This window comes from Ovis canadensis, chromosome 3 (genome assembly GCF_042477335.2).
Source record: "Ovis canadensis isolate MfBH-ARS-UI-01 breed Bighorn chromosome 3, ARS-UI_OviCan_v2, whole genome shotgun sequence".
NCBI classification, from domain to species: domain Eukaryota; kingdom Metazoa; phylum Chordata; class Mammalia; order Artiodactyla; family Bovidae; genus Ovis; species Ovis canadensis.
The window spans coordinates 186989003-187010151 of NC_091247.1; the positions used below are offsets into that span (position 1 = coordinate 186989003).

Here is a 21149-nt window from a genome sequence, read left to right on the forward strand (position 1 = left end):
GAGTTGGGCCCTGATCACAGGGCAGGAATTTGTCCTTCCTGATGTGGAGGTAGTAGGAAGCCATGGACAGAGTTTGAGCAGGAGAAGGGCCGGCACCAAGCCCTGCTTCAGAAAAATGGCAGCTGGGTGGAGGAGGGCATGTGGGGAAGGTTGGACTCAGGGTGGGACACCTTACAGTGGCAGAGGCAGGAGATGGGAAGACTGGAAATAGAGTGTGGACTGGGGACTCCCTAACCCTGAGACAGGAGCCCCGGGAGAATTAGATACAGACAGAGGCAGTAGGGTTGGCTTGGGGTTTTGAAGATAAGAGACATCTGGAAAAGGGGTCTTCCTGGGGAGGGACCCTTAGTAACCGCTCAAGACAGAGGTCTGGGAGTCATGCCCAGGGTGAGAGTGATTGTGTTGGGGGGGTGATGGAGAGGGCTGTGAAGCCCACTTTGTCCTGGCTTCCACCCGCTGACTCTCCCTCTTTGTAATGCCCCTGCCACTCCACAGAAGCTGAAGGATGAGATCGCTGATGTGTTTGCCCAAATCGACTGCTTTGAGACAGCAGAGGAGAGGTGAGGGGCCGGCCGGGGACCCAGGGAAGCTGCCACAGTGGTTTCTCGAGGATATCACATGTCAGGAGTGAGAGTGAATGAGCCCAGGCCCTGGTGAAACTGGGGATCAGACCCCCAGAGGGGAGGCTTCGGGGTGAAATAGGAACACAGCAGCTCTGACAGTCCATCCTCTGGTCTGGTCTGGTCCTTGCTTCCAGACTGCCCCCTCTCTTCAGTACCAACCCCCGTTCTCCTGCCTCCTCCACCCCAAGTCTCCCCCAGCCCACCTGACCCCACCCCTGACCAATCACTGGCCAGGAGTATCCTGGGAAAGGTCAGGGAGGAGGAAAACTCAGCCCCGAGGATGAGGACTAGGAAGCCAAAGACCTTATGGGAACAAAAGCCACGCCTGTGGTCAGGCCGAAGCTGGTCCATCCCACCCCACCCATGGGTGTCATCCACTCTGCCCCTTCTGTGGGAAGATGCCCTCTGGCTCTGAAACCTGCGGTTGGTCCTCTCCTTTCTCTGGGCTTCAGTTCCCCACTTGTGCAATGAGAAGGTTGGTCCATACATAACCCCTAGGGCCCCAGGGCACTGACTCCTACGTTCGATGTCTCAGAAGATCCCCACCCTGCCCCTGCCAGCCTCAGTTCTCTGATGCCTCTGATCTCCACCCTCCAAGCAGGACATACACACGCACACACGCATGCACACTGATGCACACACGAACACGTGCACAGCCCGCATGTCTCTAGATCCCCTGCTCCAGCCCCAGCAATGACAATAACATAATAGTTACGCAGCTCCTACCACCCATTGTTTTCAGTGCTTTAACCTCTCAACAGTGCTTGGGGTGCCGGAGGTGGAGTCACCCCCATTTTACAGAAGAGGAAACTGAGTCCCAGAGAGATGAAGTGACTCCCCTTGAGTGGGATTTGCACCAGGAGTCTGGCTCCAGAGCTTATGCTCTCCTCACCCTCCCCCACCCTACCCACCAGCCTCCTTGTTATGTTGTTTCCACTCCAAGCCCTTCTAAATCCTCTCCCCGGGAGCATCTCCCCAGGAGCATCTCTGGCTCCCGAGGTCACAGCTTCAGAGCTGGTTAAAATGCTTGTGCTGAGCCCATTGGAAATTGGGTTTCCTGGCTCAGGAAGCAGTCCAGACCCTGGATTTCTCACATTCTCCCAGGTGACTCTGACCCCACTTGGAGGTCCTTAAGGAATACTGGCTCTAGCCAAGGAAAGCGTCCTTGGGGATTGGAGGGGTGCCCTGGGGTCCAGGGGCATCCAGGCTGATGTCTTTCCATCTACAGCCGCATGGCCCAGAGGGAGAAAGAGCTGTGCATCGGCCGCAAGAAATTCAACATGGACCCCATGAAGGTGGGCAGTGCGGGGGCTCGGGCTGGGGGGCCAAGGAAACTGCACGCTGGGCATCTCCACAGTCTCTCCTTCTTCCCCTCAACCGACACAATTACCTACTTTCCAGAGGAGGAAACTGAGGCCCCGCTGGGCTCAGCATCTTGTCCAGTGCCCCATGCCATCAGGGCTGGGGGCTCCCCCACCCCACAGCCAAGTAGCCCTGGGGCCTGAGGTGGGAGCCAGGAGGATGATGGGGGCTCTGCGATGTCTATGAACTTGGGGTCCCGTGACTCTGGGCCCCTGTCTCCCACTCTGTGAGTAGGACTTAGGTTGGTCAGGCCTTTGGACTCTGGGGCTCAGTCTCTGGAAGTGCCTTTTAGTTGCTCCGCTTAGGCAGCCTGTCCTGAGATGCTGGCATAGAGCCCTGAAAGCTCAGATCTCAGCTATGGTCTAACCCCCATCCCCACTGGTCTCAGAGCAACCCCAGCCCCCACCCCTCGCCCAGCTAGGTGGCAGCTGGGCTCCTTTCCTGCAGGAACCGAGACAGGAGGAAGCCACAGCTGACACAAGGAAGTGGGGTCAGGGCAGCCACGGGGTCCCTGGAAATTTACTGCTCTGGTTTAGAAGGCTGCCTCTTGTGCATCACAGATCTCCCGTGTTCCCAGACACAGAAATGGACCCCTGCTCCCATCCACATGGACCACACAGACCACACACACACACACACACACACACTCACATTCCTTCCTGAGTGCCCCTCATGGAGGGGCCTCTGAGGGGTTCCCTGGACCATCTGCCTATCACATAGAGCCTTCCACAGTCTATCCCCACTCTTCCAAGCAGCCTTTTCTCCAAAAGAAACAGGGATGCAAAGGCACCATCACAGAAAACCGGAGCCCAACCCCTCCAACTCCTAAAATTAGAATGACAGACTCTGAGTGCCTGGGTTGTGAGGTGAGATGTTTTGATACCGTCAAATCTGAAAAGTGGGGCAAGGCACACTCCCATTTTCACGTAGAAAGGGGAGAAAAGGCACTGCCGGGGAAAGTGTCTACCTCTGAACCATAGCAATTTCCTCTCCTTTTGATTGAGCTGGGATTTTTTTCTAATTTTTATACAATGGACATAGATTACTCGTGAGAAAAAAATGAAACACTGTTTTTAAATAATACAAATAATAAGGGGACAAAAGGAATAGCTGAATCATTCAATCTAAAAATTATAAATTCATCGAATCATCAAAGTATATGATCAGAGAGTGGCACACTGAGGGGGACCTGGGGGAGCAGCTGGCATGAACCTGGTTCATGGCAGGAACCCATGTCTGTTTGCACACCTCTGCTGATGGGGAGCTCATCACCTTACAAAGGCAACTTCAATTAAGGAGGGTCACAAATTCCCAGAACAAGCTGAGCCAATGCTAGAATTCCAGGCCCCAGGGCTCTGGCCACCCTCTCTCCCCCTTCCCAGGCTGGCTGCTGGGTGGGGGCTGCTTACAGGCTCTGTGTACCACCTCCAGGGCATCCAGTATCTCATTGAGCACAAGCTGCTGACCCCCAACGTCCAGGACATCGCCCAGTTCTTGTACAAGGGTGAGGGCCTCAACAAGACAGCCATTGGCACCTACTTGGGAGAGAGGTAAGGAGGGTGGGGCCTTAGGAAGGCAGGGAATGAGGATGTGCAGCTGTGCACAGCTATGTGTGAGGGGTGGGTTGTGTGTGCAGGTAACTAAGGAATGAAGCATGTTAGGAAGGTCGTAACTCCTGAGGCTTGAGCAGATTAAGCCATCACTCTCCTTCCAGACCTTGAACCAAAGCATGTCTGCCTTCATTCCTTCCTTCATTCACCTAGAAAACAAGTAGATATTTTTAATATCTACTGTGCTTCCTGCATAGCTCAGTTGGTAAAGCATCTGCCTGCAATGTGGAAGACCTGGGTTCAATTCCTGGGTCAGGAAGTTCCCCTGGAGAAGAAAACGGCAACCCACTCCAGTAGTTTTGCCTGGAGAATCCCATGGACGGAGGAGCCTGGTAGGCTACAGTTCACGAGATTGCAAGAGTCGGACACCACTTAGGGCTATCTTTACTCGGCTTACTAGATGCACCAGGCAGTGTTCTAAGCCCTGGATTTACACCAGTGAACGAGACAAAACTACCGGGGTCGGGGAGTGGGGATAAATTGGGAGTATGGGATTAGCAGATGCAATACCACACACAGCAGATTAACAACAAAGAATTACTGTATGGCACAGAGAACTATATTCAATATCTTGTAGTAAACTACAATGGAAAAGAATTGAAATAAAGAATATATATATATATATATATATATACAAATCATTTTGCTGTACACCTGAAAATAACACAGTTATAAATCAACTATACTTCAATTAAAAAGAAAAAAAACTTCTGCCAGCAGGGAAGGTACATTCTAATGGGGAAGACAGGTACCAAAATCTGTAAAGTAAGTTAGAAAAAATTAAAAGTTCTTTGGAATACCAACAAGCAAGAAAGGGAGATGAGAAAGTTCTGGGAACCGTGCTTCAAAGGTGTGACTTTAAATAGTGTGGACACAAAGGGTCTCACAGAGAAGACCCTTTGGCTGAAATTTAGAGGAGGTAAGCAGTGTGGCTCTGGGGGAACAGCATTTCGGGTAGAGGGAACAGCGCATGAAAAGGCCCTGGGGCAGAAGCCAGCTGAAGGACCAGCAAGCCATTGACACAGGAGCAGAGGGATGGAGCATGGGAGGAAGTAGCTGGCGACAGGTGGGGACCCCTGAGAGGGCCCTGGGCCAAGGGGTACAGCAAGCCAGCACCCCCTCTCCCAAGCACCTCAGAGAACACTCTCCTTCTCCTAAGCAAGCTGGGCATGCAGCTGGCAAGAAGGGTGGGGCTTTCTGATTTCAGATCTGAGAAGACAGAGGAAGTGGGGGTGGACATGGTTCTCTCCATTTTACAGATGAGAATACTGGGGCTTGGGGAGGTCTGGTGGTTTGTGAGGGGTCACCCAGACAGGAAGTGACTCAGGACAGGCCACTCCGAAGCCAGAACCCCGCTCCAGACTGAGGTCAGTGCTGGTAAGCCAGGAGCGTGTGGGGGTCTGCTGTGAGTGGGAGGACATGGGTGTGCAGATAGCGGTGGGAGGATGGTGATGCAGGTCAGACATGTGAACAAACCAGAGGGTGGCTGGATTCAGAAGGAGGATGTCTCTCCCCTCCTCAGCCTCCTCAACCTCAACCCCCTCTAGAAGGGGGTACAGATGCTCAAATGTGTCCCACCCTCCCTTCTGTCTCCTCTCCAGAGACCCCATCAACCTGCAGGTCCTCCAGGCCTTTGTAGATTGCCATGAGTTTGCTAACCTCAACCTTGTCCAGGCCCTCAGGTGAGTGGTCCAGGGGGCAGGGGCCTGACTCCCAAGGGGCTGGAGGGGTGTTGGGGGCACCATCATCCACATGGCTAACAGCACAAACAAAGCATCAAGAGTGAGAATTAATTAACGAGGGAATTCCCTGGGGACCCAGTGGTTCATACTCAGTTCTTTCACTGCTGAGGGCTTGAGTTCAATCCCTGGTCAGGGAACTAAGATCCTGCAAGCTGTGCAGTGCGGCCAAAAAATTGTTTTTAATAAATAAATAGAAGCAAACGATCACAGTATCCCCAAAGAGAGCTGAGGTTAGATGAGATAACAGGCATGGACTGCCTGTATCAGCACCTGGTTTGTTACTACTACTACTAATTATTATATTACATCATTATTATAGTAATATTTAATCATTTTAATCACTATTACTATTATTATGACTGCTATTCCCACTGCTTTTTAAATTAGTGCTTATTTTATTTATTTTATTAATACAGCTTAGTGTGTACTACATTTAATATTACTTATTATTTTCTAATTAGGATATTATTTTTGCTACTCAGTTTTACAGTGATGGGAGGCATTAATATATATGGGTAAGGAGCACAAACTCTGGAGCTAGACTGCACAGTTCATACCCTATATCTGCTACTCACTCCTGGCTAAAGTCACCAAAAAAAAAAAAAAAAAAACAATAACACACCTCCCTGTGCCTCAGTTTCTTTATCTGTAAAATGGGGTTAATAACAATACCAACCTCATAGAACTAAGTAAGAAAGTGCTTAGAATTGATCCATAGTAAGGGCTTAGTAAGTCTTGCTGCTGCAGACGATGTCTGGAAAACCACCTCCTGAGTAGGGGCATTTGATCTGGGTTTTGACAGATGATTAGGAATTTGCAAGGGAGAGAAGGAAAAAAATCACCATTATCTAAGCAATGTGGCCTTCCCTCCAACTCTCATGTTTTTTAAAGGAGAGGGGTAGGTTGGGAGTCTCCAGAATTCATTCGTTCATTTATTCATTTCTTCATTCTCTCACCCACTTAACAAGCCTTCACTAAGCAGGCACTGGCTCAGTAAACACAGACCCAGTGTTCAAGGCTCAGTGGGAGATGTGAGAGGAGCGGGCATGGTCCTTGACCTTGGCGAATCCAATTGGAAGATGTGGATATCATTCAGTTCCAAGAAAAGGAAGTTCAGCCAAGGAAAGACAGCCTCCTCAGGGTCCATGGATCCCAGGGCCCAGTGGCCAGGCGGAGAGAGGCCTTAGAGCCTGAGAATCTGCACTGGTCCCCTCATGGGCTGGGGTGGAGCGGCCCACAAGTCTGGGCCGCAGATGGGCAGAGAAGAGTGTCCACTAAGCCCCTGTTTTCTAGAAGAAAAGGCATTTCTTGGTGCCCTCCTGCAGACTTGGTGCTCACAGCACAGACTCCACTGACCCTTCCTGTGAGCCTAGATGTCAGGTGCGGAGTCTCCCATTTACAGGATAAAGAGACTAAGCATGAGCGAGGCAGAGCGGTTTCTTGAAGGGGAGGGATGGGGGCCCTCTTGCCCCCCTCCGAGAGTCCTCCACTTCCACGGCCCGTGGCTCTGTTCTCTGCCCCCAGACAATTCCTGTGGAGCTTCCGGCTGCCAGGCGAGGCCCAGAAGATCGACCGCATGATGGAGACCTTCGCCTCCCGATACTGCCTCTGCAACCCCGGCGTCTTCCAGTCCACAGGTGCCTATGTGGGAGGGGACCCTGCCAGGTGTGAATTTACCTCCTGAGGCACCAGGTCTCTCCCAAGCACCCAGACCCTGGGAGCCAGATCCTGTCATCAACCCTCACTGAGCACCATATCCATGCCAGACCCTCTGCTGGGTGTGTGTCAGGCAGAGCTGCCTACATACACATCTCCCAAGGGTATGATCCTTGGGAGAGAAGGCAGGAAACAATGGCATGGGGTGCTAAGGTATCAGTGTCTCATCTGAGGGTGAGGATGGGGGATTCAGCATGTCCAGGCTGGCTTTCCTGAGAACCTGATTTCTGAATGGGGTTTTGAAGGATGTATAGGAGTTCTTCAGGAGGTCAAGGGGAGAAAGGGCCTTTGGGAAAGGGGTTCTAGTTTGAACAAAGGCACAGAAGCATGAAACAGACTGGGCAGGATGCAGGGCGCCAGGGTGGATAAGAAAGATATCAGCAAAAATCGGTCCTCCACACTTCCCAACAGGGTGGGAGAGAAATGATGGCAGGCTTGTCTTGGCCTCTTCTCTGGATCTGAAGATAGCATAGCAATAACCAAGTCCAAGTACTAAGCACTCCCCAGATGCTAAGTGCTTTACCTATGCAAGTCATGTAATCCTTACATCTACTCTACGAGGTCAGCAGTGTTCTCATCCTTCCAGATACAGACTCAGAGAAGTGAAAGGGGCTTCTCAGCAGTGCATCCAGGGACAAGTCCTACAGAGCATTTGCCCACATGTGGTTATACATAAATTAGGGATTTGCTTGCTTATTATCTATCAGTGCACAATTTTAAACAACCCACAAGGGTGGGGACCATTTAGATTTTTTCACCAGTGAATCCCCATTCTGTAGCATTTATTAGCTACTCAATAAAAATTTTAGGAAGGAAGGAATTTTAAAGCACCAGATTTGAATCACTGTTGAACTATTTAATCTTGTGACCTGGGACATGTAACTTACTCTCCCTGTGCCTCAGTTTCCTAATCTGTAAAATGGGTGGGGGCAGTAACAGTGCCTCATTAGTGTTGTCAGGGGATGTAAAGAGCTTAGCATAGGGCAAGCACCATCAACATCAGAGCCACTGTTATCAGAGGTAAAATCACTAATGAACATGAAGCTTTTTCAAAGTTAAACCTTCTAAAATATTGCAGGGGCTTCCCATGTGGCACTAGTGGTAAAGAACCTGCCTACCAATGCAGGTTAGACATAAGAGATGCAGACTCTATCCCTGGGTGGGGAAGATCCCCTGGAGAAGGGCATGTCAACCCACTCCAGTATTCTTGCCTGGAGAATCCCATAGACAGAGGAGTCTGGCGGCCTACAGTCCATGCGGTCACAAAAAGTCAGACACAACTAAAGTGACTTAACACACCTCATATTGCAGATGGGGAAGCTTAGGCTCTGGGAACTCAAGTACTTTTCAAGGTCAACCAGAGAGCTGGGGTCACAGCTGAACTTCCCTGGCTCTGGACTCAGGGCTTTAAAATATCACAGAGTAGCGATCATCTCCCTCCCAAATGCTCGCTCAGCCCAGCCTGGCTCCTGAGCACAAACACGTGAAAGTCTGAATAATAGAACAGGAGCTCGGCTCTGGGAACCCCACAATGCCAGCAAGATTACCAAGCAGCACGTGACCAAGCCCTGAACAGGGTAGCAAACAATGAGCATCCTCTGAGTTCCAAGGAGGCAGAGAACAGAGTGGGCAGGGGGGCAGGCAGGGCTCCGCGGGGAGGGGGGCTGGAGCAGGAGGGTTTAAATGGGTAGAAAGGGGAGAGGAGGGCGTGCTAGGCAGGGGGCCCAGCAGGAGCAGAAGTGCCGGGTGTGAGGCACACAGGGGCTCGGGCAACTGACAGTTGAAGCTTGTTTGCAGCAGGGAGCTCCAGAAGAGTGGGAGGTGAGGCTAGGACTTGAATGCCAAACCGGGAGGACAGGGTGCACCTTCAGGGCATTGAGACAGCCAACCCTCCGCCCCTGAGGGGTTAGGGCGGAGGAGGGGGCGTGGCCAGGCCCAGGACTCTGACCGCTGTCGCGCCCCGCAGACACCTGCTACGTCCTGTCCTTCTCCATCATCATGCTCAACACCAGCCTCCACAACCCCAACGTCCGAGACAGGCCGCCCTTCGAGCGCTTTGTGTCCATGAACCGTGGCATCAACGACGGCAGTGACCTGCCTGAGGAGCAGCTGCGGGTAAGAGGGGCGTGGCCCCGCCCAGCAGGTCTCCAGGCATCCAGGAGGAGCCTGCCTTTGGGCGGATGACCCAAGAGGGGCTCATCTAAGAGAGAGCTCTCCAGGAGGGGGCCCTCCCAGGTCAATAACTGTCTTGAGATGTGCTAAGTTGCTTCAGCTGTGTCTGACTCTTTTGCAACACTATGGACTGTTGCCAGCCAGGCTCCTCTGTCCAGGGGATGGACAGTCACAAAAGAGGTTGGTCCTGAAATGGGCTTTCACAAGCAGTCCCATCTTAAGAAGGAGGTCCAAGACTGAACACCCAGGAGGGTGTTTCTGCCCAGACCTCAGCCTTTGGGAGCCCTAGACACCCATCACTCACACCTTCCTCGAAAGTGTGCCTCACCCCACCTAGTCTATTTCTTGGAATCTCAGAGTCTTAGACTCTCAGTGGGTCAGAGCAGAAAATTCCCAGTCTCTGCTCAAACCCCTCCCTCTTCCAGAGAGGAAGAAACAGGTCTTCCATAGGCTACACATCAGCTCGAGAGTTGAGCGGAACCCAGGCTTCCTACCCCATCCCAAACAGCCCCCACCCCTGCTACATTGCACCAGGCTCTGGCCTGGCATGGGGCACCCAGGGATGATTCAATCCAAGTTCAGAGTCTGGTGAGAAGATAAAACACATGTGAATTCCAGCCCTGTCTGATTCATGTTATGCTGACCATAGGAACCTAGCTGTGGAGACCCAGCAGACAATATTATCAGTCTCCCAGAGGCAGGGAAGGGGTGCCATCCTGGAAGACTTCACAGAAGAGGTGACTTTTGAACTGACCTTGAAGGTTGAGTGGGAGTTTGCCCAGAGGAGAAGCAGGGAAAGGACATTCCAGAAAGAGGAAGTGGCCAGCACTTGACCTGGTAGGGAAAGGGAGGGGCAGCTGGAGTAGCCATCTGAGTACATACAGACAGTGATGGGCACCAAGGTGGGGCCAGAGCGTCCAGGGCTTTGAACAACAGCCTCCAGAGTTTACTTGCTTCCTATGGGCAACATGGAGCTGGGAACTATCTTAGAAAGACAGGAGTGAGATTCAAAGCCTGGCTCAGCAAAAATGAACGGACAATTCATTTCTAGGATTAGAGGTGCCCAGAACTCTACAGAGTCTCAGTTCCCTCCGGGTCAGAGTCTGGCAGGAGGGGAGAAGACTATGTGAACCCCACCCTGGCAGCTTAGCACTCTGTGTATGTCCTGCAGCAGAAGTCTGGTGGGGGTGGGGGAGAGCCTGGATCTGGAATGACTCTGGTGCTCTTCAGTGTTTGAAAACAGCCATGCCCTTAGCCCTTCACCCTCCTTGATCCCCAGAGAAAATTTATTTTGAATGGGGGCATGATATAAAATGAGGGCTTGAGAGTAGATTAGAGCTCAGGTCAAGTCCCATCTCTTCCCCCCCGCCCCCCCGCCCCACCCCCGTTGTTCACCTCCTGGATGACCTTGAGTAATGACTCACCCTCTTGGGGCCACCATTTATTTCCTCAACCAGGAGAATGGGAATAATGACACCTGCGTCACAAAGCTGCTGTGAGTAGTAATTTTTAAAAACGTAAAGGGCATAGCCCATGCCAGGTATATAGCACAAGCTCTAAATGGTAGCTTAGGTCGCTATTAAGAATCATTAATAATTATTTAAAATCCGCAGCCCTTAGTAAACTGCCTGAAATGTGAAAGGCTTTTGAAAACTCATCTCACTGTGGTACTTGGAGCAGGAAGCTGGACACCTGGTCTGGCAGGTAATGAGTTAACAGCCTGCCAGCACCAGTCCTGTTGGATCTCCCAGGTGCCACTTTTTTTGCTTCTGTCCCAGGAGAGCCTCCTTCAGCAGCTCCCTCCTTAGGCATTTTTCCCAATTCAAGTCTTTTGTTAATAACAATGCGCTGCATTTGTATAGAGCTTGTAACTTTCTTCTCATAGGGCTTTTGGGTCTATTATCTCAATTTAGCTTCAAACTCTGCCTGGGAGGTCTGGAAAGGGTTTATTATCCTCCTTGGCAGCCAAGAGGCAGGGAAAAGAACAGAGCATTGGAGTCACAGCCACATCCAAGTGCTAGCGCCTCCATTTTCTAGTTGTGTGACTTTAGGTAAGAGGCTTGACCTCTCTGAGCTCCCAGCTTATGGGATTAGTGTAGACATGTAAGGTATTTAGCACAACACCTATGTCTCTGGGCTGGCTAATTAATCCAGAAGCTTTCAGGGCACAAAGTGAACCACACTGGCCTAGTCTTTGCTCTTCAAGGCTTTTACAGAAAGCTGCTGTGGACTGCGGGGTCTTCTTGCTTTCTTTTGGGGCTTCATCTTCCCCATGTGTAAAGCAAGGACTCAGCTTTAAGTATCTTTAAGTATGTTTGTGGCTTTGTGGAAGGATATATAACATTTTTAAGTGACCTGATTTATGAAATTAAATTGACACAGACACATCACCTAAAGAGAGGTCACTCTGTGACCATGAGGGTATGCAGGTGGGAAAGGCTTTGGAGAGGTGCATGATGGGAGCAGGGGCTCAGGCAGGTTGAGCAAGTCTTGCCCTGGCCATCCTGAAGGGGACAGGACAGAGTGCCTAAAAGACTCAGGGCAAAGGCACAGGGTGTGGACCCAGAGGACAGGAGAGCAAATCCCAGCTCCGCCTTTATGGCTGAGTGTCCTTGAGTGTGAGCCTCAGTTTCTCCATCTGCAAAGTGGGCTGATGACACTGACCTTACATTGTTCTCCTGAGAAGCAGACAAAGCACCTCAAGTGCCTGGCTCCACTCACCATGACAGGGCTGCCCAGAGAGGGAACTGGGGTGGAGAAGGGAAAGAAGGAGAGGGGACAGAAGGAGCGCTCATCCACCCTCTGGTGTCACAGGTGGAGAAACCAAGGTCCAGCAAAGGGAACAGTTAGTTCAGGGTATCTTCTGCTGTGGGTAGGGCCAGACCTCCTGGGTTCTTGTCCAAGCATCTCCATCAGAAATGTCTGTATATTGGGCTCCTTAAGTTCTCCTGACAACCGCAGGCATCAGGTACCATCCCCCCGCCCCTGCCAGTTTACAGCAAAGGAACGTGAGCTCCAATAGAGGTAGCTGGCCAGGAGGGCTCAGTTTGTGAGGAGTCCAGGTTCAAACCCACGTCTATCTGAGCCTTTCCCTCTGCAGAGACCAGAAAGCAAGATTTGGCAATGCAGATTTTGTCTTGTTTCCCAGCTTCCAGTTTCTTCCTTGGCTGGAGGAATTCTCAACTCGTGTCAATGAAAAGATGGGGGACTGATGGTCAGCTTAGGTTTGGCTAGATCTGGGTACTTCATTGAGGTCAGGGCTCAATCTGGTCTCTCCATCTCTGAGCAACCTCCTCTTCCAAGTGGGCTTCCCTCTTAAACAGGCTTTCCCCCAAGTTCCCCAGAGAGGACCTGGGCAACTCCAGGCTTCCATCTTGCTTAACAGTGTAGAGTCCCAGAATGAAGGCTTATCGGCTGGTGTGGGTCACAAGTACCTCTCTGAGTCAATCGCTGTGGCCAGTGTGATGAAATGCTCTAATTAGCCAGCTGGGAGTCGTTCACTGTCTCCTGGAGCCATGAGGGGTGCTGAGTGGGCAGTGTCAAACCCCTGAGCAACCTGCACAGAAAGTAAGGGGGTGATTCTCCAGAGGAGAATAGAGGGGGTGGGGAAGGATGGACGCAAGGCCAACGCAACCACTGGTGAGTGGCTGTTGTCTTTCTGACCGCGTCTATCCAGCCAGGAGAAGATAGCCTGATTTGGTGGTGGCAGATGCAAGGGCGTTTTCTTACACGGGGTGGGGGTAGCCTGGTTTTACAAGGTACAGGAAATGTGGGTGAACAGATCTTCTTTCCTTGTGGGGGCAGAATGTGTAGGCTGTAGAAGGCCCTCAGAAGCTGCCAGGGGGCTCCCCGTAGGTGTCGTGAAGGATGAGGACCTGTCTGTCCCCCTGCTTGCCCCCTTGGGCCTTCAGAATATTTGTATGGGCTGCCAGCTTTGCTGACAGAGAACAGGCCTTAGAGAACAGAACTCCTTCAACCAGCCGGCGCTACTAGGGAAACCTCAGGGCCAGGCTGGGCCAGAATGGGAGAGACAGCAGGTCTCTCTGGCTGCTCTAGGAATGTGGGGGCTCCAAAAAGGGAAAGTGGTCCCTGCCCTTCCCCACTCACCCTACCTCAGCCAGCTGAGTCCTCTCCATCAAACCCAGGAAAACCTGCTACAGGCCAGCATCCTCCTCCCCTACTCTCTTAGTCTACCACCACCCCTAAGCTCCTGGATCAGAAAAGACGTTAAAAAACCAGCAAACACCATTTCTAAAACTTTGGGGAATCGAACAGTATTTGTGAAATTTTTCATTTAACATTTCGAGGAAACCATCTGAACAGCAGCACACACAAGCACAAGAGAAGGAAATGATTTCATTATGTCGATGATGGAGACCCAGCATTGTGCCTGGTTTTAATCAGCAGAATTAGACAATTTAGAATGTTTTTCCAAAACAGTTGGAAATCTGGGCAGGTTGTCCATGGAAGGCAGTGTCCCACAGCAGGGGGTTCAAAACAAAGAGGGATGATCATTGCCAACATCTACAACTCTCCCACAGGGAATTCTCAGCCCTGGCTTGCATACCTCTGGTGACAGGGAACTCATTGTCCTACAAAGTTGCTTCTTCCATATTTCAGCAGCTCTAACAGCTAGAAAGTCCTTCACAGAGAACTGAAATCTGCTTTCTGGGAAATTCCCATCCCCCAGAAGAGATCTCTGGTCTCTGCCTAGGAGAGGGGCCTGTAAGAGGCAAGATCAGCATCCCACCTTGAGGCACACAGAGTCAGAGGCCACATAGGCCAGACCCAGGCCCTGGGTGAACGTCACAGCAGATCTTTCCTTCCCTTCTCTTGGGGCAGAACCTCTTCGACAGCATCAAGAGCGAGCCCTTCTCCATCCCCGAGGACGATGGCAATGACCTCACCCACACCTTCTTCAAACCTGACCGCGAGGGCTGGCTGCTCAAACTGGGTGAGACGTACACTCCTGCACTCTGGGGCACATGCACTGATGTGCCTGCAACACTCACGCAACACAGCTGACACACGCACCCACTTGACCTGAAGCCTCGGGTGGTGGAGCTGAGAGTCTCCTTAGCCCCAGGGCAGCCGTCTGCTTGCCCCAACCCTCCCTCCGACTGTCCTGGGGATGAGGGGACAGTGGGGGTTGGAACAATAAGCAGGAAGGGAGACAGAAACCTGACAGATTCATAGATAAGCCCTTCAACCGCAGATCTTTCTGAAGTGATTCTGAGGAAGCCCAGGCCCAGTAAAGTTAAGGGACCAGCCCAACCCACATAGCCAGCCAGTGGCACTGGCTGTCCCTGAAAGATGGGCGGGGGGGGCGGCGGGAGTGTGAGAGGATGTGGCTTGGGGAGCCTCTTCTCAATAGGACTGGGGGCAGGGAAGGCCTTGGGCCTGCAGAGGGGAGCTGTGGTGGGTGCCTCAGCAGCATCCGCTGCAAGTTCTAGCAGTGGAACTATAGGACCCGGCCATCTGAGCCTGCCACCCTCACACATGCTGGGCACCTCTGGGCAGGGGCAGCCAGCCAGGCACAGAGGCTTTCCAAGTCAGGGGAGGACAGACGCCGTATGTGGGAGCAGGGCCCTGGCCTGCGGGCCCATCCAGACCCTCCATCTCTCCAGGCCCACCTCCCAGTCCATCCACCTGCAGACTGCAGCCTCCTTTTCTTGCCCAGCTGATAGTTCTCAGCCCCAGGGCAGCTCTTAGTCACAGGTCCCAGCTCCTCCATCCATCCTTCGCCTCAGTTTCTAAAGCTGTGAAATGGTAACAGTCATCCCTGGGAGGATTAAACATGTGGGGAAATGCCCATGCACTTGGGCTCTGGGGCTCAGACACTGGGGTTCAAATCCCGGCTCTGGTACCAGACCTTGAGCAGATGACGTACCCTCTCTGCCCTGCAATCTCCTCATCTGTAAAACAGGGTTAATAATGGTCCCCTCCTCATAGGTAGTCATAGGGATTAATAAGTGAATGTTTCTTGAATCCTCTCGAACATTGCCTGGCAAATGAAAGGCTTAGCATAACACCAGGCAGAGAGCCGGCCAAGGGATGAACAGAGTGGTGGGGGCAGGAGGAAAGTGCAGGAATGGCCAGCCTGCCCCTGGGGCTGGACTAGGGAGGAGCTCTGGGGCAGCCTGGAGGTGATGGAACCCCTCAGGTTTTAAGTGGAGGAGAGATAGATAAGGGGGAGGTGTGGTAAGCTAGGGGCTAGGGGGCCAGGGTGGGGGCCCAGAGGTGGGCATCGGAGGCCCAGCTCTTCCGTGGAAAAAAGTGCGGGAGCCCAGGGCAGAGGAGGGTTAACTGACTCTATCACTGGCTCTTGCAGGTGGCCGTGTGAAGACCTGGAAACGACGCTGGTTCATCCTGACGGACAGCTGCCTCTATTACTTCGAGTTCACCACTGTGAGCCTTACTCTACCCTGTCCCTCTCTTCAAACCCTTTCCAGATTCTCACTAAGCAGTCCATCGTAGAGCTGGGGCCTCTTTGAGATCATTTGGTCCTCCTCCACACCCATCTTACAGATGGGGGAAACAGCTACAAAGAGGGAAAGAGGCTGGGCCAAGGTGCAAGGCAGAGCTGGGGCTTAAAGTCCGGCCTCCTAACTCCCAGCCAGGGCTCTTCCCATGCTGCTCCCTTGCCCACTCCAGGGCTGATCAGAGTCTGGGGAAGATGGGCACACTCCTCTTTGGGGTCTGGGGTGCTGCTGAGTTCAGACAGAGGAGCCTGGCAGTCTATAGTCCGCAGGGTCACAAAGAGTTGAAGGCAACTTAGTGTCTAAACAACAACAAAACTTCCAAGTTCACTCCCTGCCCTTGACTTGAGACTCCCTTTGCTGATCCCGGTCTTTCTTCTTATTCTCCTGCAGGACAAGGAGCCCCGGGGAATCATACCCCTTGAGAATCTCTCAGTGCAGAAGGTGGACGACCCCAAGAAGCCAGTAGGTGTCAACGAGGTGGCCTCAGGCCAGAGCAGCTGTAGGAATTTCCAAAACAGAGTGCAGGGAGAGGGCGGCTGTGCTCCAGGAGGCGAGGGCGTGTCCGTGACACCTTCCAGTAGCTCAGGCTTGCCTCAGCCTCCCTTTTAGGGACGGGGATCCTGGCGTGAAGAGGCATCGAGAGGGCCTGGCCACACTGTGTCTCAGAGCCTGGCCCCTGATACTGGCTCTGGGACCTTCAATAAGTCTCTGCTCCTTTCTGAGCCTCCATTTTCCCATCTGTCAACTGGGGATTTTAAGAGGAATCATGGATTTAGGTCAAGTCAGGCACATAGTAAGTTCTCAACATAAGGAGCTGCCCATTCTCCTCTCCCAGGAAGGCCTGGCAGTCAGGTGTGTCCTGCTGCTTTTCTAGATGCCGGTCTTTCCCAAGTGTCTAGGCCTCTCCGAGCCTCCCTGAGAGCCACACAGCTGCCCTTTCCTCCCACCCCTGCCCTGCCCTCACCTGACCACTTCCCCATAGTTCTGCCTGGAGCTCTGCAACCCCAGCTGCCGGGGCCAGAAGATAAAGGCCTGCAAGACTGACGGCGATGGTAAAGTGGTGGAGGGCAAGCACGAGTCTTACCGGATCTCAGCCTCCAGCGCTGAGGAGCGGGACCAATGGATCGAAGCCATTCGGTAACGGGTGGCTGGGCTGGTAGGGAGGGGTCTCTGGTTACCTTTCAGAAGTCCCTGTTCCTCTCAGGGTCCTGTTTCCTTGCCTGTAAAAAGGGCTAACTCCAGAACTTCCTTCCTGTTTCTGGCATGCAAATCCCTTCCACCATGTTCCGTGACCATCCTCTCTGGGCCAGGCCCAGAACACAGAGGAGCAAGGCACAGAATTCATAGGGATGGTGGAGGGTCATAGGAGATGTTACGAGTAAACTCTTTGCCCAGTGCCTGTTAGCATCAGGATCCTAAGTGGTCCTGGAAAGGCCTGGTACAGGTGGGGAGGAGGACTTTCTAGGTGGAAGGAGCAATGCAGGCCAAAACAAAAGGGCAGGTCAGGCATAGGGATGCCTGGACATCTTCCTGGATAGCTGGTCCTGGGCAGCATGGAACCAGGCAATGCTGGGCAGTGCAGGGGTAGGGCTATGTGGGGACCAGGCAGCGTGGGGGCTGAGCCGTGGGAAATGAGGCTGCAAAGGATGGCGAGGCCTTGGTGGCCATGGCAGAGAGCTCAGGTTTCTCCTGAGTGCGCTGGAGAGCCACAGACAGGTGTGATCAGGGGAGAAAGACCACCATGCAGGGGCTGGGGTTTGACAGGTGTGATGGGCAGTGGAGGGACAGGAGGAGGGAAGCCAGGTGAGGGGCAGGATAACACCTTGACTCTGAGTCTATGGGGAGATACCAGTGAGGGTGAGTCCTCTTAGACAGAGGGAGACACGGAAGTGGTCAATGGGCTGGGGACCAGGTATGTCCCACAGACTTGTAGGGTCTTTTCCCTTCGATCTTGCAGCAGCCCTGTGAGGCTGCCAGGTCAAACCCACTCTCACCTTCATTTTACAAATGAGGACTGAGGTGCAGAGAGGGAAAGGACTTGCCCAGGGCTACACAGCCAGAGGAGCAGAGCCAGAACTGGCAAGCAGGTCTGCTGGTTCCACCTGGGCTCTTGTCACCTCCTTCCAAGTCTGACGGGGCCTGGCGAGGCGTCCAAAGATACGTGGGGGCAGAATTCCCGAGGCTCTCAGGCCTGCCTGTGGCACACCCTGGCTCAGTCCTTGTTGGGGTCATCAGGCTTTACGCTGCAGTGCGGCAGGCCAACCCTGCCCTGCGAGAAGCACACCCTTGTTACAAGCCCTGGGAGATGAGATCCCTCTGCCAGCCCATCCAGCCCTGAAATCTTTTCACTACCCTCACTCCAGAGCCAGCATCACTCGTGTCCCCTTCTACGACCTGGTCTCTGCTCGGAAGAAGAAGATCGCCAGCAAGCAGTGAGCTTCCTTGGAGGTGGTGCCCGGTGTCCTGCGAGCCCCATGACCTGTGGTACCTGGAGACCCGCTCCCACCCCAGGGCCCGCATACATCCTCCCTCAACCCCCTTCACTTCGACCTGACAGCAGGGGCGAGGGTGGGGGAGGCAGGGCTCAAGAGCTGGAGTAGGTGGGAACCACCAAGGGCTCAGAGCCCGATCATGAGGCTGCTGGCCCTGGCCATCCAGGAAAGGCCCCACCCTTGCCCCAAGTCCACTACAGGAAGGGGTAAGGAAAGCGGCCATAGCCTGGCACCCTGCCCTCTCTCTGGGCCTCAGTTTCCTCTTTTGTTAGAAGTCTCCTTGCCCTCTGAAATGCCATCAGCCTTCAAAGGAGGAGGGGCCTGAGTGCTTCCTACCCTCCACCATGGCGAAGCCTCCTCCTTCTGCTCAGGGGGTTCTCAGCCAGCCCCTCCCCATCCTCAGTGGGAGCTGGGCCCTCCCTGCCCAAGGGACACAGGAGACACATCTCAGATCCATGGACATGACCTCTGGGAGACCCAAGAGCACTGGACTAGGAGCCTGGACATCACAGTCTCATTCCTAGCTTTGTCTCAACTTGCTGTGTGCCCTCGGCAGAGTCACACTCCTTCTCTGGTTCCTGGAAAACTATGGTGCTTGGCTAGGGATGTCCCAGCCCTTCTGGTTCTGCGCACTCCACCCCTCAACCTGCCAGCAGTGGCCCCTCTCAGACTGCTTCCTGTCTGTGGAAGGATAGGAATGTGCTGGGTCTCCCAAGGAGCTTCTGGCTGGAGATGTCTACACCTGTTTACTGAGCCGGAAGGGACTCTGGACTGAAGACTGCTGGGAGGCAGAGAGTAGAGTGGGCCCATCCTCAAGGATGTTCATTTTAGAAAAGGGACAGGTGGGACTCCGCAAGCAAATGGAAGAGACATACAGACATACTCAAGCAGACATACTCAAGCAGAAATGGTGGTACAACCAAGAAACCAAGATGAGAGCTTTGTGATCTGTGGTTACCAGGAGGGCTGCCTGGAGACAGCAGCCATGCCATGAGTGACATACACCCTTGTAGCAGAGTCCCTGCCACAATTTCCCTGCTGGACCACTGCCCAGGGCTCCTAAGGTGATGAGCAGCTGCCTCAGCTGGGTCCTAGCATCCTGAGACTCTCTGGCATAGCACCATCAAGCGTGAACAGGCAGGCAGTTCCGTCTCCAGGGAGGCCCCAGCCTGGAGGAGCATTCCACAAACAGGTTTCTTCTCAGTAGCACGACTTACCCTGCCACACAGGCCCTGGGGGAGTCCCTAGAGGGAGGTTCCCTTGCAGGAAAACAGGATATGGGGTTACCTCGGCTCGACTGTCAGCCTGCGTAGGTGAGCCAGACAAGGTGAATTTCCCCAGGGAGGGGAAGCAACCTTTCTTCCCCCACCTCACAACATACACACAACACAACACACACACTCTCTGTGGGGTCAGGACAGAGGAGCTGCCTTGCAAGTGGTGAGGCCACTGTCTCTGGAGGTGTTCAAGCACCTCATAATGATACTGCACTGAGGTGGATCTGTTTGGGTGTGACAGGAAGAAGATTTACAGGACCTTTGAGGTCTTCCACAGGCCCCATGGCAGCATGGGAGCTGAATGCCACATCTGCTGCCTTTTCTGGCCCTGAAGGGGCAGCCAGGCGTCAGGGGCTCTGAGGTCCTCTCCTGCCACCGGCTGTGCAATCTTGGTCCACTCTCTTCCCCTCTCTGGTCCTCGGCTTCCTCCCCTCTCACTGAGAGGGTGGAATGGGGGATTTTCTGGGCATGAGTGGCTGTTCTGGGAATCACTCAGAATAGAGAATAAAGCTCATGAGTCAACTCGTGGGTGGGGCTCTGTCCTCTCCATGACCACATCTGCCATCCTTGAGGCCAGCATAGACCCTTCACCCTCATCCCTTTCCCAGCTGGATACCAGGAGGGCCAGATGGGGAAGAGTGGGCACTCAGCAGACCCTGGACCCTCATCCTCTGGCCACTGGGGGCTGCCACCTGGACAGAAATCTCCAGGAGCTAAATTTGAAGCAAGGGTCCCTCTAAGCAGGGACAAGAGTGCACTGGTTCTGCCAAGGCCAGGGGAAAGCAAAAGAACTTCCCAATAGGCCATGCTGTCTGAAGACAGAAAGGATGCTGCCCAGGAGATAAGTAGTGAGTTCCCTGTCCGAGAGGGGATACAAGTACAGATTGGATCCAGTGATCACTTGGGGAGTCACAGAGGGTCTTGAATTTGTTACTCTTCATTCATACTTTCCACAGTCTTATATTAAGTGCCTTGTTTCAAGCACTGGTAGAACAAGACAATAGCCATGCCTGCATGGGGCTGACGTTCTGTTTGTCCTGAGTTCTAGGCAGCCCCTTCAGATGTCCAGGCCACTGAGATGGCCCCCACACCTTAGTCCAGCCCCTTGTCTGAAATGCCAACATTGCGTCACTCTTTGAAGATCTTAAGGTGTTGAATTTATCAACTTTCATTCGGCCCGGGTTTTTGAAGCACCTACTATGTGCCAGGCTCCACACACAGAACCAAGGATCCAAAGATGATCAAGGCAAAGCCCTTGCCCTCGAAAGGAACTCAAGTCTAGTGGGGAAAGACAGCCCATTTCAACTCATGCTGTTACACAGAGTGGAGCACATGGGCCGGTGGAGGGCTGAGCTGGGCGGCCAGGCAGTCCTGGGGGCTTCTCGAAGGAGCCGTACTTGAGCGTCGGCAGCCAGGTGGGAGAGAAGACACACACCTGACTCTGCCGTGAGCTCACTTCAGCTCTGCCCCTCCCCATCACACACATCCTGACTGCGAATTCCTCACGGGCCAGGTTGTCACTGCTCGGTGCCTGGCACACAGGATGCGCGAGAATTCTTTGACTGAAGTCAACTGAGAAGACTCTCTGGGCCTCAGCATTAACTAGTGCAAGTATCTAGAGGCGCAGGGAGCTGTGGGAACGGTGAGGCAGCTAGGTGGGGGCGTGGCTAGAG

The 21149-nt window shown here is 53.2% G+C and overlaps 1 protein-coding gene across 5 annotated transcripts in view; it reads left to right on the forward strand.

The window, feature by feature from the left end:
* The window catches only part of CYTH4 (cytohesin 4), a 32885-nt gene extending 12887 nt beyond the window's left edge, over window positions 1-19998 (forward strand). For 2 of the 5 annotated variants that reach the window (XM_069585354.1, XM_069585355.1), the window contains exons 3-13: window positions 496-560; window positions 1852-1918; window positions 3417-3535; window positions 5197-5277; window positions 6862-6974; window positions 9020-9168; window positions 14068-14179; window positions 15557-15633; window positions 16098-16169; window positions 16690-16844; window positions 18071-19998. In XM_069585354.1, coding sequence (XP_069441455.1) covers window positions 496-560; window positions 1852-1918; window positions 3417-3535; window positions 5197-5277; window positions 6862-6974; window positions 9020-9168; window positions 14068-14179; window positions 15557-15633; window positions 16098-16169; window positions 16690-16844; window positions 18071-18143 — 1083 coding nt within the window. In that variant the 3' untranslated portion in view covers window positions 18144-19998. Of the gene's footprint in view, window positions 1-495; window positions 561-1727; window positions 1919-3416; window positions 3536-4854; window positions 4963-5196; window positions 5278-6861; window positions 6975-9019; window positions 9169-14067; window positions 14180-15556; window positions 15634-16097; window positions 16170-16689; window positions 16845-18070 lie in introns of those variants that run through there. The other 3 variants (XM_069585356.1, XM_069585357.1, XM_070292364.1) reach the window with 2 other exon arrangements.
* The last annotated feature ends 1151 nt before the right edge of the window (window positions 19999-21149 follow it).